The sequence below is a fragment of the Trachypithecus francoisi genome, unplaced genomic scaffold (assembly GCF_009764315.1).
Source record: "Trachypithecus francoisi isolate TF-2019V2 unplaced genomic scaffold, Tfra_2.0 Lachesis_group17, whole genome shotgun sequence".
Lineage (NCBI taxonomy): Eukaryota > Metazoa > Chordata > Mammalia > Primates > Cercopithecidae > Trachypithecus > Trachypithecus francoisi.
This window is the reverse complement of record NW_022681462.1, coordinates 64,066,815-64,094,036: the sequence shown is the minus strand read 5'-3', so window position 1 is coordinate 64,094,036 and position 27,222 is coordinate 64,066,815. Positions and strand designations below refer to the sequence as shown.

Genomic DNA, 27,222 nt, shown 5'->3' with positions numbered 1-27,222 from the left:
GTTTTCATTTATTTAAACGTATTTCTTGTTTATTTTCTTCCATTTGATTAAAGATTGCATATTGTACTATAGTTCTTGGTTTGATTCTAATGAGTAAGCATAATATCTTTGCAAAATATTTATAGCTGTCAGTTGATCATTCTATTTTAGATTTATGTCTGTTTGCTGAAGCCAAGATTTTTGAGTTCTTCAGCAAGCTAATTGCTGAAGTAACCTTGTTAATTTTCTCCAGAGGAGCTTTGGAAAAAAAAGTTAAAGCACCTAGAAAAATATGTTATCATTAATCATACATCAAGTATGCTCTGTATCATCCTCAAAATCTCAGTTTGAAACTATATATTTCTTACTAAGAGAACTGTTTTGTTAATTCTGTCTAGGTAGTTGGTTTTGATGCATCTACCACAGTGGAAGAATTTTTGAATACTTTGAACCAGGACACGGGAATGAGGAAACCAGCGCAGTCTGGATTTGCATTGTTCACTGACGATCCTTCTGGCAGAGATTTAGAGCACTGTCTTCAAGGAAACATCAAGGTGAAACCAAGTCCTTTTTAGGAGCCAAGCCCAATGAACAGCAAGGAAACTGCTCTTTACAAGAAGAGTACACTTTGCAAGAAGTTTAATTTAGGAGTTTTCCAAAAATTTAACCAATCTAATCTCCACGATAAGAAAAAAAATGCAGGACTTTGTTAAACTCATAGAATTCTTAATACACAATCTCTACATTTATACATTCCATATTAAAGAGAGGAAAAGTGTTAGTAATGGAAATGATACTCTAAATATTAGGAGACTAAGGGTAGATATGTAGAAGTGCTAATAAAATGACTTTCCTTTTTTTTTTTTCATTTACTCAGCAGTGCTTACTAAACTGTTTATCTCTTACCAAACTATTGTTATCTCAGGGGCTGACTGGACTCTGTGGGGAATACAAAAGGACCAGGAATAGTCCCTGCCCACAGTGAACTTAAAATTTGCTTAGGGAAGAGCAACCTTATACACAGATAACCTTGAACTAGAGTTGAAAGTGATGAGTTTTAAGAGTGCTGTGAACTTTGCACAGAAAGAGGGAGATTAAGTTCAGCATTGGGAGTTAGGGAAGGCCTGAGCTGGAAATGAAAAATGGTTTAGGAAACAGACCTGTGGTCGGGTGCAGTGGCTTACACCTGTAATCCAAGCACTTTGGGAGGCCGGGGCAGGTGGATCATTTGAGGCCAGGAGTTTGAGACCAGCCTGGGGAGCATGGCAAAAACCCATCTCTACTGAAAATACAAAAATTAGCCAGGCACGGTGCCGCATGCCTGTTGTCCCAGCTACTCTGGAGGCTGAGGCACTAGAATCTCTTGAGCCTATGAGGTCAAGGCTGCAGTGAGCCGTGATCACGCCACTGCACTCCAGCCTGGGCGACAGAGCAAGACTATCTCAAAAAAAAAAAAAAAGAAAGAAAAGAAAGAAAGAAAACAGACCTGTGGAAATGAAAAGGGAGGGATTTTAAAAGAATCTTTTCCAGATCATAGTAAAATAACTTTAATAGAGCTTCCATTTAGTAATGGCAATAATATATATAGAATTAGGCCAGTGCGGTGGCTCACGCCTGTAATCCCAGCACTTTGGGAGGCTAAGGCAGGCAGATCATTTGAGGTCAGGAGTTCAAGACCAGCCTGATCAACGTGGTGAAACACTGTCTCTACTAAAAGTACAAAAATAATTAACCAGGCATGGTGGTGGGTGCCTGTAGTCTCAGCTACTCAGGAGGCTGAGGCGGGAGAATCACTTGAACCCAGGAGGCAGAGGTTGTAGTGAGCCGAGATCGTGCCACTGTACTTCAGCCTAGGCAGCACAGTGAGACTCCATCTCAATTAAAAAAAAATAGAATTTTAGAACCACAAGGGACCTTAGAGAAACAATGCACTTATTTTGCAAATGAAAAAACTGAGGCCTAGAGAGGGAAATGAGTTACCCAAAATCAAATAGCTAGGCCTGGGTCTAGACCCTTTCCATAAATTATATTTCCGATTTCTTTGGTATAACTTTACTTATTACAATCTTTTTGAACTCGGAAGGTGAAAAAGTTACTTCTTTAGTGACCGAATCATGAAAATATCCCTGGAATCTTCTTGTTTCCAGTTTCAGGCAGTCATACACTAAGATTCCTTTTTGAGTAAAAAATGCATGGCCACAGTCCAGAGTTAATGTGTGTCCAAAAGGGTAAGTGGACCAAAGAGCAATTTATAATGACATCCTAAACTCAGAGCCTCACAGAGGCTGAAAACAAAAAGCTTGAGTATATTTGGTTTGATCATATTAATGGAAAAATTTCAGTCTGCAGCACAATTGTCTTCAAAAAATGTTGATTTGAAAAGTACTGTAAATCTCAATTTTCCACTTCCTTTCTAGATTTGTGACATTATTTCCAAATGGGAACAGGCTTCCAAAGAACAGCAGCCTGGAAAATGTGAAGGTACAAGGACTGTTCGTCTGACATACAAAAACAGGTGTGTAATACGCATCCAGATGCCGAAGCATGAGTATACAATATGTTCAAATAATACAGGTGTGTAATACTGCATCCAGATGCCAAAGCATGAGTATACAATATGTTCAAATAATACAGGTGTGTAATACTGCATCCAGATGCCAAAGCATGAGTATACAATATGTTCAAATAATACAGGTGTGTAATACTGCATCCAGATGCCAAAGCATGAGTATACAATATGTTCAAATAATACAGGTGTGTAATACTGCATCCAGATGCCGAAGCATGAGTATACAATATGTTCAAATAATACAGGTGTGTAATTCGCATCCAGATGCCGAAGTATGAGTATGCAATATGTTCAGATAATACAGGTGTGTAATATGCATCCAGATGCCGAAGCATGAGTATACAATATGTTCAAATAATACAGGTGTGTAATACTGCATCCAGATGCCGAAGGATGAGTATGCAATATGTTCAGATAATACAGGTGTGTAATACTGCATCCAGATGCCAAAGTATGAGTATACAATATGTTCAAATAATGCACCTACTATTTACCTTTCTATTGAATGCCTTAAAAATTATTTATTTGTAAGTTTATCTTTCTATAAATGATAACTCTGTTTCTATAGGAAAAAATTTGTCACGTAAAGTTTTGTTTCTAATTCTAGTCTCTTAATGTCATAAAGAATTGTATTTTATAAAAATATGCTTTTAGACAAAGATTAGAAACACTAGGTCTAGCTGAGCACGGTGGCTCACGCCTATAATCCCAGCACTTTGGGAGGCCAAGGTGGGCAGATCACCTGAGGTCAGGAGTTCGAGACCAGCCTAGCCAACATGGCAAAACCCCACCTCTACTAAAAATACAAAAATTAGCCAGGTGTGGTGGCATGGGCCTGTAATCCCAGCTACTCAGACAGCTGAGGTGGGAGGATCACCTGAGCCCAGGAGGTTGAGACTGCAGTGAGCCATGATTGTGCCACTGTACTCCACACTCCAGCCTGGGCAACAGAGTGAAACCCTGTCTCAAAACAAACAAAAAATACACACACACACAAGCATAGAAACTACAGAAAAAAATAGCTGCTCTCTCAGAGTAGTTGATACAAGGATGCATTTTTCACTTTCATAATTGCCTTTAACAGTATTATTACATTTTTCATAAAGACTGAATACTTCAACACCCTACTATAGATCTGTAGTAAGAAGAGATACCTATGTTTCTTTGGGAGGCCAAGGTGGGTGGATCACGAGGTCAGGAGATCGAGACCATCCTGGCTAACATGATGAAACCCCGTCTCTACTAAAAATGCAAAAAATTAGCCGGGCGCGGTAGTGGGCGCTTGTATTCCCAGTTACTCGGGAGGCTGAGGCAGGAGAATGGCATGAACCCGGGAGGCGGAGCTTGCAGTGAGCTGAGATTGCGCCACTGCACTCCAGCCTGGGTGACAGAGCGAGACTCCGTCTCAAAATATATATATATATATAAATAAATAAATAAAAAGAAGAGATACCTATGTTTGCCTCAGTCTTTTGGAAGCCATATATTCTTTATACTCATATTATTCCTTCTCAGTCTTTCATTCTCATTTTTCTCTTTCTTTCTGCCTCTCTCTCTCTCTCCCTCTCTCTCTCTCTCTCTCTCTCTGTGTGTTCACCGAGCTTCAACTGTAAGGCCTATCACTTAGCTAGATGCTATGAATAAAATTGTAATAAATACAGACAGACCCAGTCCCTGACCTTTTGGAATCTATAGGTTAGCGAGGAAGACTACTGTTGGGCATATCCTCACTCTAATGAGTGTGTAATGACACAGTACATTCTCTGAAGGGAGAGAGAGGTACTGTGAGGGCACACAACAGTGAGCCTGACCTAGATGGGAGACCACAGGAAACTTCTTTGAGGAAATGATGTTTACGCCAAGTTCAGAGGGAGATGGGAGTGGGAACATCAAAATGCATAGAAAAGAATGTTCAAAGGCCCAAAGGTCTGTTGAGGGAGGCTGCTCAGCTTGTGTCAGGAATTGAGAAAATGCCGGAGAATCCAGAGCGCACACCGTCTCTACGGATAAAATGGTAATGTACTTTGGCACGTAGTCAGGAACCAGATTTCCTTTCTTTCTTTTTAAATATTTTCATTTCTTTCATGTATTAGCAAAAGGTAGTACTTAATAAACACGCTTAACTGACCAGCTCACATTAATTATAACAAAATAATGGTATTTTGCTGGTTTTATTTGAGTCTTATATCCTGTAAATTCAGGAATCTATAAAATGTTAGACCCAGAGCCTGGTGGAATTATTGGAGTCATACTCAGAGACCTCTTTTTGGAAGATGTTCAAACTTAAAATTGGAATGTAAGAATTGAAGGCACTATGTACCATAAAGGATGTAATAGCTATTGATCCACTTTAAAATTTCTTGTTCTAATAGTCTATCCCACAGAAATACTCAGATAAGTGGGCAGAGTATTCCAGTATGTCCCAGTATCTTCCTTGTCATATTTTTGTCATATTCTTTGTCAATGTTTTTGTGAAAAATTTGGGACAGACACTTACATGTTTATTAATAGGGAGATCAATTAAATAAATATGGCACATTCATATTTTGGACCCTTCTCTCATCCAGTTGGCCACTTAAAAGGCCACCCAGTATTTGAACAGACTCTGTTGATCTGAATAAATGGTGGTTGTGAACACTGGAGCTTCTTTATTCAGGGGCTCATGAGCTGTGATGATTTGCCAGAGGTTCAAGTAACAAGAAAGTGACTATTAATCTTTGGTATCTGAGGTTCTAAAATCATACATTCCTAGAGATAAGCAATATTGCATAGATATTGGAAATCTAATAGGCATCACCTCTGGAGGGACCTGTTTCCCTTGAGGGCAACGTTTATCAATGTATCAATGGCCCTTTGGTGACTGGTGAGGACAGCAGGCTAGGAGACTTGGACCCTCTAGATTATTGTTGTAGTTCTGTTTAATGTGGAGCAGTAGTTCCCAACGTGGGCCCCACACTAGCAGCCTCAGGACCACGTGGAACATGTTAGAAACGCAAATCATTAGGCCCCACTTCAGACCCACTGAGTCAGAATTTCTGGGGGTGGAGCCCAAGAGTCCGTGTTTTGACAGCTCTCCAGATAATTCTTACGTGTGCTGGGTTTTGAGAAGCACTGACCTAAAGGTCCTCATCGCTGCCCCTGCCTCTTGACCTCAGCCTTTGTGGAAGGAGCCAGTTCCCGGACCTGGCCTGCCAGAGACATTTATGGAGAAGAGGTTCAGACATTTTTATTTTATTTTATTTTTTATTTATTTATTTTTTTTGAGACGGAGCTTCCCTCTTGTCGCCCAGGCTGGAGTGCAATGGCGCGATCTCGGCTCACCACAACCTCTGCCTCCCAGGTTCAAGCGATTCTTCTGCATCAGCCTCCTGCCTCAGCCTCCCGAATAGCTAGGATTACAGGCACCTGCCACCACGCCCAGCTAATTTTTGTATTTTTAGTAGAAACAGGGTTTCACCGTGTTGGCCAGGCAGGTATCGAACTCCTGACCTCAGGTAATCCACCCGCCTCAGCCTCCCAAAGTGCTGGGATTACAGGTGTGAGCCACCGTGCCTGACCAAGACTATTCCTAATAATCTTATGAATGCTTATGAAATCTTATGAATTGCTAAACCTTATGAATACTTAATACATACGAACTCTGATGATGATGGCTATGATTGGAACTGAAGTGAAATTTGGATACAATTTGGATATGAAAGACAGATTAAAAAAATGCTTCAAGTCTAATAAGCACCACGAGGAGGGACAAAGAGAGTCGTGAATAAAAATTTTTTGGTTGACAATTGGTTAAGTTTATCCAAAGACCTGGGATCAATAGAAAGGAATGTCTGGGTTGGGATAAGAGGTTGTGGAGTCCTCACTTCAAGTTGTTCTGCCTTTCTAGACCAAACCAATGGATTTCTTAAGTGTATTTGATTGATGTCTCATGCCTCCCTAAAATGTGTAAAACCAAGCAGCACCCCGACCACCTTGGGCACATGTTCTCAGGACCTCCTGAAGTCTGTGGCATAGGCCATGGTCACTCATATTTGACTCAGAATAAATCTCTTCAAAAAAGAATTTTTTTAAAAAGAGAGAGTTGTGAATAACAGATGATGATTACCTTGTTTAAAAATAAAACCTCATGACAATGTCTTTGACATCAGGAAAAAAAGTAACTCAACTGAAAGGCTTAATTTTTTTTTTTTTTTTTTTTGAGACAGAGTCTCACTCTGTCACCCAGGCTGGAGTGTAGTGGCCGGATCCTGGCTCACTGCAAGCTCCACCTCCCAGGTTCACACCATTCTCCTAACTCGGCCTCCCGAGTAGCTGGGACTACAGGCGCCCACCACCTCACCCGGCTAGTTTTTTGTATTTCTTAGCAGAGACGGGGTTTCACCATGTTAGCCAGGATGGTCTCGATCTCCTGACCTCGTGATCCGCCCGTCTCGGCCTCCCAAAGTGCTGGGATTACAGGCTTGAGCCACCGCGCCCGGCCTGAAAGGCTTAATTTTTAACAGAACTCTGAAATGGCTGGATAGCTACAGCTATGAGAAAGTAGTGTTTCTAAACATGGCCATGCTTTGCATGTGTTTATAAGTAGCTTAGACAATGAACCCTAATTTTTAGTGATAGTTAGGAGGGAACCTTGCTGTGACCTGTCACACAGCCAAGGACCTGATTCTTCATCTGCCAAGCAGCATGGTAATAAACAAAGCTAAAATATCAATCCTCTTTATCATGGAATTTTAAATTGATACTTAGCAAGTGATAGAAATTTAATTATTTAGATTCAGTTATGAAAGATCTAATTAATCGGTTTTGAACTTGTTCTCATAGACAACCGTTGGCAACTAACATTTAAATTCTATTCACAGTTAAGCTTCTTATTTAATTTGATTTCTCACTGTGTTTTCGAAGTTGTAAGAGCCAAGGCATGTTTTTAACAAAACTGGCCACAGCCAAGAAGTTTAAGCCAAGAAATGGAGTTTATCCCATTTCTCCTAGCTATGTTCACACTAAAAAAAAATTGCAGGATCAAGAGACTTTCATGTGGACCGGGCACGGTGGCTCACGCCTGTAATCCCAGCACTTTGGGATCCGAGGTGGGCGGATCACCTGAGGTCAGGAGTTCAAGACCAGCCTGGCCAACATGGTGAAACCTTGTCTCTACTAAAAATACAAAAATTAGCTGGGTGTGGTGGCATGTGCCTATAGTCCCAGCTACATGGCAGGATGGGGCAGGAGAATCGCAGGAACCCAGGAGGCAGAGGTTGCGGTGAGCCAAGATCATGCCACTGCACTCCAGTCTGGGTTGTCACAGAGCAGGAGTCCATCTCAAAAAAAAAAAAAAAGGCCGGGCGCGGTGGCTCAAGCCTGTAATCCAGCACTTTGGGAGGCCGAGACGGGCGGATCACGAGGTCAGGAGATCGAGACATCCTGGCGAACACAGTGAAACCCCGTCTCTACTAAAAATACAAAAAACTAGCCGGGCGAGGTGGCGGGCGCCTGTAGTCCCAGCTTCTCGGGAGGCTGAGGCAGGAGAATGGCGTAAACCCGGGAGGCGGAGCTTGCAGTGAGCTGAGATCCGGCCACTGCACTCCAGCCTGGGCGACAGAGCGAGACTCCGTCTCAACAAAAAAAAAAAAAAAAAAAAGAGAGACTCTCGTGATTCCAGAGACCTCTGGGGAATACTACTACTAGTACTACTAGTACTACTAACCTGCATTTGTTGAACATTTACCTAACATCGGGCCCTATTCTGAACTCTTTGTATGCATTCTTATATAATCCTTACAACTCTTTGAGGTTCTGTTATTATTTCCATCTCACAGATGAAGTAACTGAAGCTTTAGAGAGTTAAGTCACTTGCCTAAGACTATGAAAGGGAATTCTTCAGGCTTTTTTGGCAAACTCCTGTACTTAGCAATTCTCACATACCGTTTATTTGTCCATTCATGCCATCTACCAGTGCCAAGCCTTGTTTGGAGCCTTGGGAATTCCAAGGTGAATAGAGTTTCCTTACCCTTTAGAATCTTCCAGTTTATAGGGAGAGGCAGATATGAAGTCTTAGAAGTGCAATCAATGCTATAACAGGAAGAATATAGCACAGGAGTGAAGACCATGGGCTGGAGACAGGCTGCCTGGGTTAGAATCCTGGCTCTACCACTTACTATGTGGCCCTGAGCAAGTCACTTAACATCTCTGTGCCTCAGGTACCCTGTATGTGAAATGGAGGTCAAAATGATTCCCACCTCTACGGTTGTCTGAAGGATTAAATGTTGGCAATTGTAAAGCACTGGGTTCAGAGCCTGCCACATAGTAAATGCTTTGTAGATATTTGTCATTATCATGAATATGATGTGCATGTACAAGAGGTTGTAGGGACATAGAGGAAGACTTTGCAGAGTGGTCACTTCTGAGCAGATGACTGGAGGTTGGATGCCACTGAGGCAGGAAGAGAACAATTGCAGTTTTACTAGAGTATAACCAGTAGACCATGGTGGACTGAGGAGTGAAGGAAGGGTGAACGGAGAGAGATTGCAGGCTGTCCCCCTAGTAAGTTTACAAGAGGATGGGAAGGGGAACAGTAGGAAATAAATGCTCTGAAGAATGAATATGGATCCAGTTGAGGGCAAACAAAAGGATTACCCAGTGGCGCTGAGAGCCCTGCTGAATTTGGAAGCAGTGTGTTTGTTTAGTGGTACTGGTCCACAGTGATGTGATTTCCATCCCACAGTATTCAGCTTTCTGGGTGTGCAGTGAGGAGGTGAAGATTTGGGAATACCCCTGCGAGCTAATCCAAGCCTTGCCTGCTGTCATAGAAGCCCGTTCTGTCTGCTCCGGGCCTCTTTAGGATTTGGAAGCAGCTGAAAGCTGGCCATATTGTGAGAGGCTTAGATCACATTCCTGTAGTGCCTTTCCTATTCAAGCTCCATGGATTTGATATTTATGACTTCTTGGTCATTTTTGTTCCTCTTCAAATTCTCCCCAAATCCCTGGATAGCTGTTGGAGCCCAAACTGTTTCATTAGGGATTTGAGTCAATGGTTCATGTCCAGTATAGTTTTTCTCTGTTTTTTAATTATTATTGTATTTATTTATTTATTTATGCTAATGATGCTTCCTTTTTCCCTCTCAGGCTCAATCGCGTTGCCTGCCGGGAATAACAGAAAATGCACTTAAGCTCTTCTTGCCTGTAGCCATTTGGTTCTTTTTCTCCCCTTAGCCGTATTACCAAACCTTCCAGTGGTAACACTTAGCTAAACTCTAGTGGGTTACAGTGATGAGTATGATATACTTCCTAACTTCAAGTAGGGAAAATAAGCTATGCATACCAATGTAAGCATGCCAGAAGGGAAGGCTTTCATCTTAAATGTTCTTCTTTTTGTTTTATATGACTTTTCTGATATCACTTTGGATTTGCATCTGTTTCTGTTGTCCAGCCGTATTCTACTACCAGTTTAACAATATAATCCTGCATTATTTCTCATGGTGTAGTCATTGTAGATTAAAATGGAGCTTAGGATTTTTCTGATTTGTAAACTGGGTAGAGAGGAAAGAATGAATAGCATCATGGGGTAGGAGGAGCTTTTCAAAGTACACCCACCCATGATTGCCCAGAGATTCAGACCTGCTGCCCTCCCCTTCCCTGCTATTTGAGAGAATTACTGGGAGAGATACTGTAAATGATAGGGGTGTGTCCTCTCCCTCAAGTGTGTAGGGGGAAAAAAAGGCTGAAAATGCAAAGTTATAGCCAATTGAGCACACACCTAACAGCTACTGTATCTAAATCTCTCTTTTCCAGCCTCTGTGTTGTCATGGCAGGATTCAGGTATGTCAAGATGTTGCTCACCCACCCCATTGTCACAGCATTTAGAACCCTTACAGCACCTGTGCCTGATCTGCAGCCTGAAGTCAGAGCCCCACAAATCTCACATATGAACAAATGACACAGTGAATATATGGAGTTACTGATTTGATGAAGACCTCCCTAGGCAGACAAAAGCCATGTTGTGTTTCAGCGAGTCATAGTGATAACTTGTCAACTATTTTTGAGCCCCTAAAGCTGCTTATCAGATTGTGACCAAAAAGTCAAAACACACTTACATATATAAATATTATCTTTTAGATTCCCAGAGAAAACTCACCTTCTCCCCCTCCCCTTATTTGATGTTGATTTGGGGGTGATTTTAAGTTGAAACCTTCACTTCCTTTTCCGTGCTGTGTCCAAGGTTTTCAGGAAGGATCATGAGGGTTTTGAAGACTGGGTTTACACAGCCCATTGAAGTAAAGGCCTATATCATACATTCCTTGCAAGAGAGGGCATATTTAATTTCGCTTGATGCCTTAGGTCACTCCTCAGGAACATTTAAGGATTTGGTGTTTCAAGGCCTAAGAAAGTGCTTCATCCCTTTACTTCTACTTACGTATTTTTATTAAATTTAAAGTGGATTTCTTATAAGCACCATATAGTTGGGTTTTATATTTTATCCACTCTGACAATCTCTGTCTTTTCATTGGTAGATTTAGACAATTGACATTTAACGTGATTCAGCTTGACCTCCAGCAGTTCTTCAACCTCAACCTCAAAGCAGTTTTTTCTTATTTTGCTGGAAGTACTAAATAGAACAGAAACAGAAGTCAGTGACAGTAATAGTCTAAGTTCATACCACTTAAGGTACTGTGTTAAAACAACCCCATCTCAGTCCCCTGGATTTATCTTTACTTTATTCCTTTGTAAGAATATAATTTAATGAGAAATTTACTCTTTTTTTTTTTTTTTACAGACTATATTTCTCAGTGCAAGCTTGTGGAGAGACTGATAGAGAAAAGTTGCTGTTAATGTATCAGACAAATGATCAAATCATAAATGGACTTTTTCCTCTGAACAAGGATCTGGCATTAGAAATGGCGGCTCTTTTAGCTCAGGTAACTTCCATGTTATATAGAGTTATATATTGAAATAATAAGATACTAATTTCTACATTGAATTAAATGTAAAACAATATACTTCAGTAACTCTTTACATTCATTTTGCTATGATTAGCACCTTAAAAATTACAGGCACTATAATTACAGTTAGCCTCTAAAGTGCTGATGATTGCAATGACGTAGAATGAGACAGTATTCCATACAGAGAACCCAGTTTCTTAATTATGTTGAAAATATATCTCTAGGCTTTGTATTTAATAAAGGAATTGGAGTGTAGAGCTGTGGGCTTGAAGATGTCATGCTGACATCGCTTGGTAGTCTAATAGGAATAAGACCTTGAAAAGGCTAGAGCACTTTCTTTTATTTACGTATCATATTAGTTATGATTAAGTTCAACCTTCTACACACACGCACACATTAATACTGACTTAATCAGAATAGAAGTATATTTAGCGCTCACATAGAGAGAGAGGCATCCTGGCACCTCTATGAAACCATTAGGGGCATAGGCTTTATCCTCTTCTCTCTTCTACTGTCCCTAGGGTGTCATCATCATGGTCCTGGGAGTCTGCCAGAGCTCCAGCCAACGTCAGTGTTCCAGGCCTCAGGGTGGGGGAAGGGCTGAAAAGGGCATGCCCTCCTGCACTTGAGAAAACTCAGCAGTTGCATAGAACCCTTCCATTCATGTCTCTCCCATCAGAATTTAGTCACATGGCCTTGCCTACTACCTACCAGGGAGTCTGGGGAATGTGGTCTCAGCGGGGTAGCAGTGTGCCCAGCTAAATTTAAGGTTTTTCCTAAGAAGAAAGAGAGAATGGTCATAAGATGCAACCCATAGTCTCAACCACACCTGAGTCTTTGCCTAGGTTAATTAAGAAAAATGTTAAAGCAACTCTGTGATATGGCATCTAGACCAAGGCTTAGATTCCCCAGGGTCTTTGGTCTACGGCTCCTCACGCTACACTCTGTCCCAGGACATCTCAATCATTCTTTTTATTTTAGGCACCACCTATGCCAAAGTTTCCCAGATCTTTTCTCTTCAGTTTGTAGTTCTTTTGTGGGCTCCTTAAAGTCAAACTTTTTTTTTTTTTTTTTGAGACGGAGTTTCCCTCTTTTGCCTAAGCTGGAGTGAAGTGGCATGATCTCGGCTGTAACCTCCACCTCCCAGGTTCAAGCGATTCTCCTGCCTCAGCCTCCCTAGTAGCTGGGATTATAGGTACCCACCACCACGCTCTGCTAATTTTTGTATTTTTAGTAGAGACGGAGTTTCACCCTGTTGGCCAGGCTGGTCTCGAACTCCTGACCTCAAGTGATCCACCTGCCTCGGCCTCCCAAAGTGCTAGGATTACAGGCATGAGCCACCGCGCCCAGCCAAAATCAGCATATTGAAAACCAAACTAATCATCGTCCCTCCTCTGTGTTCACACTCTGTTTCCTCTTTATGATACTGCCTCCACCCGGTCCCACAAGCAAGCTTCAAACCCAGGAATTATCATGACTCTTCCCTCACTTCGGCTCTTTCCCACCAGTCACCACATCCTGCGAATGTGAATTCTTAGGGATGTTTTACTCTGTTCTCTCCTCTGTATGCTGACTCCTGTTGCTAAGGTTCGGATCGTTGTCTCACACTGCCTGCCGTCCTATAGCAGGCTCCTAAGTAGTGTGCCTTTCTGTGGTCTCTTCCCTCACAAATTTATCCTTCACACAAATGCAAGAATAATTTTTTCCAGTTATCTATTGCAACATAACAAATGACTCCAAAACTCAGCTACTTAAGACAGTAATTTGGGCAGGGATATGAAAGGACATGTGTGTCTCTGCTTCAGGTGGTATCAGCTGACATAACCTGAGAGCCAGTTGTCGCTTTATGGCTGAGGGCTGGAATTATTTGAAGGCTCCTTCGATGCTGGCAGTTTGTGGGGACTTCTGCTGGGACTGTCAGCTGGAGCACCTTACACGTGGTCTCTTCATGTATATGACTGCTTGTGTGCTTCCTCCAAGAATGGTGAATGAGTGACAGCAACAACATCCCAGAAGAAAGACAAGAAGTGGAAGCTGCTATTTTCTTAAGGGCTGAGCCTGGAAATTGGCACAGTGTCACCTGTGCATGGAGCTTTATTAGGCAGCACTAGTAACTGGGATAGAGATACAGCAAAAATGTGAATCTAGCTCTGTCATTCATTTTTTACATGCAAGGACTTTCACGATCTGAACTCTGCCTGCCTCTCCACCCTCAACTTTCCCTTAATACTCCCTACCTTGAGCTTCATGCTCCAATAAAGTATAAACTGTGGTTCCATACACAACTCCCTGCCTTGTGTGTGGTGCACTTTTTCTTGCCTCTTACGATTGACTAGTTTGTCTCCTTTACCCGGATCATCTCTACCCCATCCCTTCACCTGTTAACTTCACCTGTTAACTTTCTGAATCCTGTCTTGGAAGGTTAAATGTCCCTCTTGGGGTTTCTGTAATGTTCTATTGCTGTCCTGACCTCAGTGGTTTATAATCATTGATTTATCTTTCTGCTTTGCACTACTGACTGCAGCCTCCCTGAGGCCAGGGCTGTTCATGTTCATCTTTGTCTCTAGCACAGCCTTAAACACAGTTCTTTCTCCATAACTGTTCTTAGAGGAATGAATACTTGATAATTTAGCTGACTTTAAAAAAAAATTTTTTTTTATGGAGATGGGGTCTTGCTATGTTACCCAGGCTTGTCTTGAACTCCTGGGCTTAAGCAATCCTCCCGCCTCAGCCTCCCAAAGTGTTGGGATTACAGGCGTGAGTCACCGCGCCCAGCTTCCTTTTCTTTTTTTTTTTTTTTTTTTGGTAACTATTCTGTGTTAGACTGTCGTATCCTTGGAGATTGAATCCGATGTCAGGTTTCCCAGGTAGCTGTGGTGAATGCTGCTTGGTGATAGATGGGAACAATGCATAGCTTGCTCTGGGGCAAGGATTTCAGTATGGTTGAAGAGCTAGTGGACAGCTTTTATTTGGAGTGAAGAAATTTGGAAGGATACTTGACTAAGTAGGAGATGATGGGGATTGATAGATAAAAGGGAAAATGAAGAATGGGAGCTGAAAAGCAAAATCAACCCAAGTAACCAGCAAGTAAGAAACTGGGTCAAAGAACCTAGGATGTTGTAAGAATAGGCTGTAAGGGCAAAGCTCAGGTGAGGACTTTAGACAGTAACTGATCAGATTAAGAACTGGAAAAGAGGAGCCCCAGGGTGGGAGTCTCAGAGGCTGGTTGTGCTAAGGAGGGCTTTCTATGAGACCATTCCAGTTTTGATGGAACCTTATCCACTTTTTGGGGAATGCTGTAGGTAATGATGTGAATGATCAGTAGGACATTCACCTGAATATCCCCTATCCTGTCTTCCTCCCTAACCCTCTTTGATATCTACATATCTACATGGCTCTACAAGCCACCTAACACAGTTTATCACAAGTATTTATGCCTTGGTCTTCTCTACTAGATAATAAACTCTTCGAGGGTGGGGCTATGCTCAGCATTTTGCTTTCTCACATCACTTAGCACAGTGTCTGACTTACAGTGGGGACTCAGAATGGGTTTGTTTGAAGGGATGAATTGGTGAGTTCATGGAGAGATGGATGGGTGGATAGTTAGATAGTTGAGGATGGCATCTGTGCAGCCTATTAGTAGAGATGAAAGCTGAACATTCTTTCATTAAGGGATAAAGGGGAATGAAGGACTCTATTCCCAGGATTAATGCTAGTAGAATGACAGTATGAACACAATAACATGGAGAAAATCTAGGAACAAAGTAATGAGAATACAGTTCTTGCTCCCATTACATTCAGGAGAGACTCTCAAAAAATTCCAACTAATAGTTTTTTGAAATTTCTTATAACTGTTTTTTTTTTTTTTTTTTTTTTTTTGAGATGGAGTCTTGCTCTGTCACCCAGGCTCTGTCACGATCTCAGCTCACCGCAACCTCCACCTCCTGGGTTCAAGCGATTCTTCTGCCTCAGCCTCCTCTGTAGCTGGGATTACAGGTGCCCGCCACCACGCCCATCGATTGCCTTTTATTTGTAACATCCATTTCATCTTATTATCGGCAATTAAAATAGTGCCTTAAAAATGAAAAATTGTCCTTGTGTTACAGACAATAACAAAGTAGTGGCTTTTAGCAAGTACTACTAAATGGTGATAGTAAACTAGGAAGGTTAATGTAGAAATGGAACTCAAATGTTTAAATTACAGATTTTTTTCAAAATTAGAATTCAGGCCAGGCGGTGGCTCATGCTTGTAATTCCAACACTTTGGTAAGACAAGGCAGGCGGATCACTTGAGGTCAGGAGTTTGAGACCAGCCTGGCCAACATGGTGAAACCCCGTGTCTACTAAAAGCCCCAAAATTAGCCGGGCATGGTGGTATACACCTGTAGTCCCAGCAATTCGGGAGGCTGAGGCAGGAGAATCACTTGAATCTGGGAGGCAGAGGTTGCAGTGAGCCTGGGTGACAGAGCGAGACTCCATCTCAAAAAAAAAATTAGAATTCAAATGTAATTTATAAAAATTCCTACATGTGATTATAAATTTCATAATCACATAATTATGACAAATAGATTTATGTATTATGTGTTAAAAAAGAATGTTTAGGAAAAATAAAACTAACTGATTTTCTGTCTTAAAACTCTTTTTGATATATTTTCACTTTTTTGGATTTCCAATTAGGTAGAGATTGGAGATTTTGAAAGACCTTTCTCAACTCCAGCAGGGCATGTTACCAATCAGTGCAAAGCGAATCAAACTCTAAAGCAAGTCATAGAGAAATTTTATCCTAAAAGGTATAGAGATGGCTGTTCTGAAGAGCAGTTAAGGTAAGGACATCTTTGTAACTCTTTAGAGGGTAGGGTCTTGCAAGTTTTTTGGTAATATTTTTCTGTTCAAATTTTAAAGGTGAAAAACATTTTGACAGTTTTCTCAAGATTTTTTAATACTATTGAGCCACAGGAGATTATAGATATTTTTATTTAAGATAAGCCCAGAAGCTTTAGAATCTATATTTTTTTTTTTTTTTTTTTTGAGACGGAGTCTTGCTCTGCTGCCCAGGCTGGAGTGCAGTGGCCGGCTCTCAGCTCACTGCAAGCTCCGCCTCCCGGGTTCACGCCATTCTCCTGTCTCAGCCTCCCGAGTAGCTGGGACTACAGGCGCCCGCCTCGTCGCCCGGCTAGTTTTTTGTATTTTTTAGTAGAGACGGGGTTTCACCGTATTAGCCAGGATGGTCTCGATCTCCTGACCTCGTGATCCGCCCGTCTCGGCCTCCCAAAGTGCTGGGATTACAGGCTTGAGCCACCGCGCCCGGCCTTAGAATCTATATTTAAACTGTCTTTAATTAAAAAAAAAAAAGCCTTTAGATGTAGTTTTCAATTGATCTTTTTCATTCTTGTCCCTGATAATAAATAAGAGGAAAAAACTGGCCAATAATATGTTTAATTTTATGAAGTGCCTACCAAAAAATCATATGTTGTATATTCTATTATGAGTAAATTGAAATAAAAATAAACTATCTTCTTACATAAGACTTTTTAATATAAAAGTTTCTAATTTACCTCAATTTGGAGTTTCAGTTTCAGAGAATATATAAAGAGAAGGTGATTAGATTTAAAAATAGAGGCAAACCCAGTTTATCATGAGCTTTTCCAAAATAAAAACATTTAAGATTAGCCTTTTATCTATGTAGAATGAGTGGTTGCCTTTGTGATTTGATCTGACAAGTTTCACCTTGCATCTAATATCTCTCCAAGCCAGGGGTGGTAGGACCTAAAATTCTACCATCAGGGATTCATCTTTGGGCTCTACTACTTGTATTTTTTTTTTTTTAAGACGGAGTTTTGCTGTGTCACTCAGACTGGAATGCAATGGGGCGATCTCGGCTTACTGCAACCTCTGCCTCCCAGGTTCAAGTGATTCTCCCTCCTCAGCCTCCCGAGTAGCTGGGATTAAAGGCACCCGCCATTATGCCTGGCTTATTTTTGTATTTTTAGTAGAGATGGGGTTTCACCATGTTGGCCAGGCTGGTCTTGAACACCTGACCCCAGGTGATCCGCCAGCCTCAGCCTCCCAACGTGCTGGGATTACAGACGTGAGCTACTGCACCTGGCCTGTACTTTTGTTTTAAAATGAAAATATTCCCATGAGAAGTTATCTTTTAAACTAATTTACACTAAGTTTTGATGGTAGATATTCAGATTTTAAAAATGGATCTGCTGGGGGTACCTAGTTCATGCTGAAAACATGGATAGTATGAGAATTTGGTGAAAGGAATATTCCAGAAAGGACAAGTGGTGGACAGTGGTGTGATGAGAGCCACAAAATCTTTACCCGGGTTATGCCTAGGGGTCACAGTTATGCTTAAGATTGGCCCAAGGAGAGTTTTATCTTAAGATTATGACACACTGTTTATGTTTTTGCTTTAGTGTTTTTGTTTTTGTTCTTTTCTTTTTTTTAGGCAGCTTTGCCAGCGACTCTCAACCAGATGGATGGCCCTCCGGGGACACAGTGCTGCTGACTGTGTGCGCATTTATTTGACAGTAGCCAGGAAGTGGCCGTTCTTTGGTGCCAAGTTGTTTCTTGCAAAAGTAAGAAAGAATGGGAGAGAGATGCGTAATGAAAACCTTTGTGTACATAGTCGACCAGATTTACCCCAGACTTAGTATATTTGGCTTTTGTAAAAAAATGAAGAAATATCCAATAATGTAAAGAAAACAATGAAGACACACAAGGGAAAGGGCACAAAAGCGTCTCTGTCTTTTCCTGTCTGCCCAACTTTTCCCACCCTAAATCATTTCTTGGACTCATTAGCTAATCATGAGTCCTAAACCACAGCTCAACTCTGCATTCTTCTGTTCATTCATTCATCCATGCACACGTTTACTCTGTCACTCATTTGCTCATTTGTTTAGTATTTACTAAATAGTTCTGTTTGCTAAACATTGATCTAAGCTCTAGGGATACATAACCTATTGTTTCAGATGGATTGTACATGAACTTCCAGAACTATTTTACTTTGTGTACTCTGTAGTGCAACAAGCCTGTAAACAAACCACTGTATGGCAAATATCATGATGAGTCACATGAACAGAATGCTGCAGGAACACTGAGGAAGGAGACTCGCCCTGCCCGCGGATGGCCAGCCCTTTCCCCAAGGGAAAAATTGTGCCTTTTGATTCCTTTTCTTTCTGTTGAACCATGTCTCTTTCTACTTTCTCAGGCTCTTAAGATAACATCTTGCCTTGTGTTATATTTTTCTGTGTGTTTGTTTTATCCTCACTATTAAATTGCATGCTCCTTGAAAGTATAAACTCACTGATCCTAAAATCTTCCTCTGGTACTCACCGTAGTGCTTTGCACATAATTAATAATTATCACTTAATAAATATTTGCTGAATAGCTGTGCAACTTTGGGCAAGTCAGGTTACCTCTCTGGACCTCACTCTTCCTCATCTGTTAATGAAATACTTAGACTAGAAAAGTAAAATCTAAGGTATCTTCTAACTCTGATTCTATGAGTGACTATATTATTGATAGGTGAGAATTAATTTTTTTCTAGTGGAACTGAAAGCTGTATATTAATTAAGAAAAAGACGATAAAGTTAGTATTCTTAAACATCTATAAAATTAATGTTCTTACAGGGAGTTGAATATATATTTTTTAAAATTACAAGGAATAGATTTGAACTGTAGAGCAGCATGGATTTTAATTCTAACTTCAGCATTGGAAATAATATTAAATACCCTTTTCTGTTCTGAATATATGTGCTTGCTGGCACAAAATATTATTAAATAATAATATTGCTTTTCAAATTACATGACAGGCATCTTTTTTGCTCACTTTTCTTTCTTTATAACAAGCGACACTTCTTTGTTGCTTCATGACCTCCTGTTTTCTGTGTGTGGTAAAATACACATAAGGAAATTTACCCTTTAATTTTTTTTTTTTTTTTTTTTGAGACGGAGTCTCACTCTGTCACCCAGACTGGAGTGCAGTGGCATGATCTTGGCTAACTGCAACCCCTGCCTCCCAGGTTCAAGCGATTCTTGTGCCTCGGCCTCCCAAATAGCTGGGATTACAGGTGCACACCACCACACTTAGCTAATTTTTATATTTTTGGTAGAAACAGGGTTTCACCATTTTGGCCAGACTAGTCTCGAACTCCTGATCTCAAGTGATCCACCGGCCTCAGCCTCCCAAAGTGCTGGGATTACAGGAGTGAGCCACCGCACATGGCCCATTGTAACCATTTTTAAGTATATAGTTCTGTGGCATTAAGTACATTCTCATTGTTGTGTTGCTGTCACCACCATTCATCTCAGAACCTTTTTATTTTCCCAAACTGAAACTGTACCCATTAAATGCTAACTCTCCAGTCCTCCCTCCTCCTCCCAGCCCCTGGCAACCCCCACTCTACTTTCTATCTCTATGCATTTGACTACTTTAGGAACTTCATGTAAGAGAAATCATATAATATTTGTGCTTTTGTTATTGGCTTATTTCACTTAGTATAATGTCTTCAAGGTTCATCCATGTTGTAGCATGTGTCAAAATTTCCTTCCCTTTTGAGGCAGAATAACATTCCACTGTATGTATAGATATACCACATTTTGTTTATCCATTCACCTGTCAGTGGACACTAGAGTTGAAGGGCATCCTTTGAATTGAATTCTTCCCTATCCTTTGCAAATCAACCCTCAGTAGACAGTTTCTAACTGAGGGTTTTGTATATATGAGATGCTAACAAGTTTTATTATGTAAAATAACCCAACATTCATCCCAGTTTTATATCTATAGTCTTGACATTATTTTGTAAAATTTAAGAGAAATAGTTAAGATTTTTTTTAGGATTTCATTTGTTAATGGAACCAAACAAGCATCATTAATTGCTCAAAATTATTCATGGGTTTCAGTGGTAGGAGGTTCTTTTTATTAATATAATTTCATAGCTTTTTTTTTTTCTATGAGAACCAGGAGTAGCTTTTACCTTTTTTTTTTTTTTAGATGGAGTCTCACTCTGTCACAGAGGCTGGAGTGCAGTGGCACTATCTCAGCTCACTGCAACCTGTGCCTCCCAGGTTCAAGCTGTTTTCCTGTCTCAGCCTCCCAAGTAGCTGGAATTACAGGCGTGCACCACCATGCCCAGCTGATTTTTGTGTCTTTGGCAGAGATGGGGTTTCATCATGTTGCACAGGCTGGTCTCGAACTCCTGGCCTCAAATGATTCACTCACCTCGGCTTCCCAAGGTGCTAAGATTACAGGCATGCGCCACGACACCCAGCCAATTTCATAGCTTTTACAATAAAAAATTTGGTGGGAATTTTCATATTTCTCATTACTATTTATCACACAGTTTCATATTTTCTTTTTATTGTGTTTCTATTACACATTGAATATCAGATTTAATGAACTTTCAGGAAAGGTGTGCAATTATAATAATAATCCTTTACCTTGTAATAGCACTATACAATTTATCAAGCACAGCAGTATATTTTGCTTCATTAGGATTTTGGTCATCATAGACACCCTAAAAGCCTTGTTGACTATTAATGTCTTAACGCAGAAGAAAATTAAAATGTGAACATTATTGTTCCTATGCTAAAGATGAGGAAATTGAGCCTCAAAGAGATTCAGTAGTTTGTGCAAAGGCACACATTAATAAATGGCCCGTTGGGTCTCAAAGCTAGGTCTCCTAATACCACATTCACTGTTTGCTCCAGTATACCACCCTGCCTCTTTCCTAGGAGATTTTTAATAAGTTTTTGTTGTTTAATGGCAAATGTTACATGCCATTTAGACTGAAAAAATTTCTGTAATTTTGCTTAGCATTTATAATATAGTGTATTTTCACCTCTTCATAGCCCATAACTCCATCATCACTTGGAAGTACTTTCATGTGGCTGGCTGTAAATGAGGATGGTTTAAGCCTCTTAGAATACAACTCCATGGTAAGTTTAAATGCTCGTTTTGCATTGAATCAACTGTTTCCATTGCTCAGTGTACCATAAACAGAAGGTAATGATATCTTAATCTGATTTTTCTCTTACACAGAAAACATTCTCCCTAATACTATGTCATGAACAGTCATTTTACAAATACAGCTATGATTATAATTTAACCTTTTAAAACAAGATAAGACAGTGTATGAGAAAAATCTTGATACCGTGACTGTATTGTAATCATGGTTATATTCGTGAAATGATTATATTTTTAAAAGTGTTAAGAAGATTGTTTCCTGTGTAAAATAAAAATCTGTAAGAAATCATTAAAGTGGGAACTTTAATAACCAAAGTTTAAGTTCCCTTTCACTAAGGCTTCTTTAACAATTTCTATAATTTTCTATAATGTCATATATATAGCATCTTAGCACTTTCCACATAGTTTAAAGTCAAACTATGATTTCTATATATGTTCATTTATTTACCTGAAATTTACATTTTTTAATATTTCATGTGTCTAATTATTTAATACAATTTTATTCTCTTTTTTGTTTAATCTGGTGGGCAGGAATTACTACATTCACCAGGCAGGTCTAATCGTGTGGCTATAATCAGAGAACACTGAAAATTTTCTGGAAACCAAACTATCCTTTTGTGTTATAGTTACTGTTTCCCCTTATAATTGCTTAAAAAACAAACACATACACATTTTTTTTTCAAAGGGTTATATTTTCTGAGTGCCTTTTAGTTCTTGAATGGATAACTTGAAGGTATTATAAAATCAGTGACTTAAAGTAAAAAAAAAAAAAAAAAAACCTATACACCAGTATTGAGTTACCTTAGTTCAGGAAACTAGCTCCCTAGCTCCCAGGAGGTAGCCAGACAGGCCAGGAAGCACACACAGGTAGGTTGCAGGTCTGAGGCATTCAGTCCTGGAATGGTCTGCCCAGTCTTGCAAGGTAATCATTAGATATACAGAGTCCTTTCAGGCTGTATATTAGTTACATTTTATTTTATTTTATTGATTTTTTGATTTTTTTTTTTGAGGCAGGATCTCATTCTGTCACCCAGACTAAAATGCAGTGGTGTGATCACTGCTCCCTGCAACCTTGACCTCCTGGGCTCAAGCAGTCCTACTGCCTCAGCCTCGCAAGTAGCTGGGACCACAGGCATGCACCACCATGCCCAGCTAATTTTTTTTATTTTTTCATAGAAACAGGGTCTCCCTATGTTGCCCAGGCTGAGCTCAAGTGATCCTCCCACCTCAGCCTCAGGTGTGAGCCATCAGGCCCAGCCTAAGTTACATTTTTACATTGTTTTGGAAACACATTAGAAAAAAATATTTGCTGCATATGTGACAAAGGGTTAATATATGATACTGTTTCTGTTTATAGATTTCAAAATCCATCTATCAGGGTAGATTTACCAATATTTGACCATTTTGACCATGAAAAGTATCAGTAATATGGCTTAACCTAACATATATATAAGAGATATATGAACGGGCATACAAAAAATATTAACAGTGGCTTTCCACTAGATGCTGGAGTATAGATGCTTTTTATTTTTTTCTTACATTTTCTCGTTTTTCTTCAGTGACTTGTTTCGGACTCAACATTGTAAAGGCAGATGATACCTAAATGAAATTAATACCACTACTATCTATTTTGGATCATAATAGATTTTATTTTAGAAATAATTTTGTATTATACCATAATTGATTAATATCTGCATTTTAATTGAGCTATATTACTATTTTTCATCTCTCTTTGGAAGTAAGAGCATATAACATATTTACTTTTTCTTCTCTTTAAAGAGGTTAATAGTCAGCTATGTGTATAAGAGTCTAATGACCTTTGGAGGCTATCAAGATGATTTTATGGTAGTCATTAACAATACACATTCAAAGGACACACCAACAGAGAAATTACTTTTTGCCATGGCAAAACCCAAGGTGAGTAGGAGCCTTTCTGCCAACTTTTTTGTGCTAGTTGTTTTCACTTAATTTTAGCCAAAAGGCCAAAAAGCAATGCTAGTTGTTTTCATACTAAAACATTTATTCAGCAAAGACTATGTTCCAGATGGGAAAACAGACGTTATTTATAGTCAAACAAACATGGGTCCAACTTACATCATCTTTCCAAGCCCTGGTTTCTTTGTCTAAAAATATAGTAACATACTCCCTCCTTCTTTTGGCTTAAAAATTAAATGAAGGAAGCTTCTAGAGTACTTAGCCCAGTGCCAGGTATATAGAAGATTCCAAATAAATGGTTGTGGCAATAAGTTATTGCTGTCTGGTACTTTATGCACATTATCTTATTCACTTGTGGTTATTTGCTTTATGGACTCATTAGAGGAAAGACTGGGGTTTTATAATTAAAACATACTTGCTCCTTTATGACTTTTAACAAACTATGTAGTTTTAACATCTCTAAGTAAAAGCAATAAATAAATGGATTACATTCTAATATGCAATTCTAATTGAAAGTGATTTTCCTAAAACTTTAACTGTCTTAATGTTATCAGATAAAATAAATTACTTCTTCAGAAGCTGAAGCTTTTTTAAAAAAATAGATGTCTTTCTTAATTAAGTCTATACTTAAGTGAAAGCAGCTAACCAGTAAGTGCAGATCAGGGAACTCAGTCTTGAGTGAAAATAGAGTTCATATGACACTAACTTTCTTAATTCATATATTCACGAATGTGGCTTTATGATAATTTGATAGAGCTATACTACTGACTGTCACATTTCCTAAGATTGCCACTCAATTTGATTGTTTTTGAGATTCACTCTGCTGGTTTAAGTGATGAAAAAATGTGTGGCTGCCTTGATGGTGCTGGACATGTAAGCACTTCGTTGTTTGATCTTGAGAGAAGGGAATCCTGGTAGCCTGGGCACTTGCAAATGGAGCTCACCTGTGGCCAACACTGTGCTCTTCTGGAAGTGATGAGAACTTCTCAGGAGCATAACAATTCTGTTTTGTTTTAGATTCTTGAAATTACTCTTTTGATCGCCAGTTACATAAACAACTTCCATCAGCAAAAGGCAGCATTTCACCACCTCTCTGCTCCAGCACTGCTCTCAGCCCAGACCCGGGGACCCCAAGCCAGAGTGATGGGAAGCCAGCCTCTTCTGTCAAGCAGCAGACCGACCAAAGGCCCCACCTTACTCTGAAAGCCAGGGAGCCTGATCATTCACTCCTTGTCCTCCATGCTGTGGCTGTATCAGCTCCCTACAAGTTCCTTTACACCTGGCAGCATGGCAGCCACACACCGGTATTCCAAACTTTAACAATGAAGGGGGTTAGTCTCTGTTATTTGATTCTTAAATATTCAAATAAATATTAACAGTAAAACATAAACACAAAATTTGCCAACACACTAATTTTCTCATAGAGTAAATGAGTAAGAATTCATCATTTTTTCCATCTCCCTTCTCCCTTGTCATCAGACACATTGTGCAATGTGGCTTTTCTTTTCTTCCCCTTTTTAATATTCTGGCAATCTTTAGAAAGGGAGATTCCAAACTCTCATTTGGTAAACCAGTTGATTATTTGGAAATGTTCACTGCCAAAATAGTAAGTACTATAATTAAATGTGCTTTTAATTAATGATATAGTGTTTGGAAAGGAGTAGAACATGCAGAATAAGAAACAGCTGCAGAGTGGTGTGAGGAGTCCATTTTCAGAGCAGGTGCAATACATCTTCCGGCTCTATGAATCATTATGTGAGAAAGCAGGGTAACGTTAGGTAACCTGAGCCTCCTGTGTGGTATTAGAAAGTGTACCCTGTCACCTTTTCAGATCACTGGAGTGTAAAATTTAAAACAAGATAGTGATTCCTGACATTCCTTGACTGTTGGTGCTGCCCAGGTTCACAAGAATATTGCCCACATTTCACTGTATTTGGTGCTGGCTCATCTTAACCTTGCTTTGTTAATAATATCTTTAAAAACAAAGACAATCCTTAAAGCTTTCCCCCTCACACATTACCTTCTAATTATAGTTTGAAAATAGATTCCCTACACATATGTATATACAGATAGTGTCTTGCTATGTTGCCCAGACTGGTTTTGAACTTCTGGCCTCAAGCAATCCTCTCTCCTCAGCCTCCCAAAGTGCTGGGATTACAAGTGTGAGCCACCACACCTGGTTCCAGAAATATTTTATTTTATGTTTTTGAGGCAGGTTCTCACTCCGGTTGCCCAGGCTGGAGTGCAGTGGGGCCATCATAGCTCACTGCAGCCTCGACCTTCCGGGATCAAGCAATCCCACTTCAGCCACTTGAATAGTTGGGACTAGAAGCATGCACCACCATGCCCAGCTAATTTTTGTATTTTTAGTAGAGACAGGATCTCCCTATGTTGTCCAGGCTGGGTCTCAAACTCCTGGGTTCAACCAATCTTCCCACCTCAACCTCCCCAAGTGCTGGGATTACAGGCATGAGCCACCATGCCCAGCCTCAAAAATATTTTTTAAAAGAAAAGAGCAAATAATTCTTCTGTCAAAGGAGGTTAAATTTTAGTTGATAGAGTACTTAAGTGCATTACTTTATTAGGTTATGTAAGTGGTCAGTGCATTCCAGTATGTGTCACAACAATGTAGTTCATATTCGTGATAAAAATGAAACTGTGATAAGACATGAAAATGATATTATTAAAATGTTCAATTGTAATGGTAATCATGAGTATACTTAATTTTATTTATGTATAGAATATTTGTATTTATTTTTGGACATATATTTATCACTTTGTCATTTTTTTAAACCAATTTGAGAAATGTTAGCTGCTGAATTAATTTGTTGGCCGAGACTTCATATTTTCTTCTTTGCTGCTTTCTCCCGTGGCAATGTACTGTTCTCACATTAAGTCTTTAAAAAATGTTCCATACTGTATTAGCAACCTTAGGAAGGACAGAGCTAAGAAGTACATTGCTCAAAAAATATTGTACTTTATTGATAATGACAAAAAAGAATATTTTTTAAACCCCATCAAAATAGATTTCCATTGACTGTTTCCTGTACATCTTTTGAGCCACAGTTGCCCATTGAATAAGCACATTTGTTTTTGAGAATAAACTGGTAACCAATTTATGATGACTCTCAGAAACCTTTTGGCTGGGATATAATAGAGTTTCTAAGTTCCCAGACAGCCATCTCATAATTCATTGGTGAGCTAGAGGCTCGACAGAGCTGTTACTTATGTGTGAGGGCTTTATTCTCCTGCAGTAGTTTATTCATCATTTGGTAAGCCCCTCCCCACAATCTTCTAATTTAAACAAGTAGTGAAGGCTTAGCTTAAACTGTGTAGTACTTTAGGCATTTATTTTTGATAGAGCAGAGATAAAATATTTTGATGGAAGGAAATCAATTTTCTGTAACTGATGATGTGAAAATTTTATTTTCTGGGAAATTATATAGCCATTCAAAAATTCAAAGTATGTTATTATGATTGGTTACAAGAGAATAATGTTACACGTTTAATTGTAATATTTGTCTCCTATCATTTTCTTCCCTTTCAATCATAATAAATGATTTACAAAACCCATTTTGAGCATTACCTTTTGAATAATCTTCAAGAAGTACCTAATGTTTTCATTGTCAAAGCTGAGGTGTAGTACTAGTGAAAATGGTAGTTATTGCCTCCTTCTCTTGCATTCGTGCTTTGTCTTCAGTGTTGCTGTGTTTTATCCATATAAAAGAAAGCTCTTTTGGCGAATTGTAATTTTAATCCATATGTGTGCGTATTGACACACAATATGTAAATAGGTAAATAGATAGAAATATTGGTTCTCCCATGATTTC

At 39.6% G+C, this 27,222-nt stretch overlaps 1 protein-coding gene across 4 annotated transcripts in view; it reads left to right on the top strand.

Moving 5' to 3' along the window:
* Positions 1–26,965, top strand: part of PLEKHH2 (pleckstrin homology, MyTH4 and FERM domain containing H2) — a 131,649-nt gene extending 104,684 nt beyond the window's left edge. For 3 of the 4 annotated variants that reach the window (XM_033175858.1, XM_033175859.1, XM_033175860.1), the window contains exons 23-30: positions 378–533; positions 2,397–2,494; positions 11,319–11,460; positions 16,162–16,307; positions 17,939–18,068; positions 21,343–21,429; positions 23,237–23,374; positions 24,410–26,965. In XM_033175858.1, coding sequence (XP_033031749.1) covers positions 378–533; positions 2,397–2,494; positions 11,319–11,460; positions 16,162–16,307; positions 17,939–18,068; positions 21,343–21,429; positions 23,237–23,374; positions 24,410–24,595 — 1,083 coding nt within the window. In that variant the 3' untranslated portion in view covers positions 24,596–26,965. Of the gene's footprint in view, positions 1–377; positions 534–2,396; positions 2,495–11,055; positions 11,210–11,318; positions 11,461–16,161; positions 16,308–17,938; positions 18,069–21,342; positions 21,430–23,236; positions 23,375–24,409 lie in introns of those variants that run through there. The other variant, XR_004428348.1, reaches the window with a different exon arrangement.
* Positions 26,966–27,222: the final 257 nt, after the last annotated feature.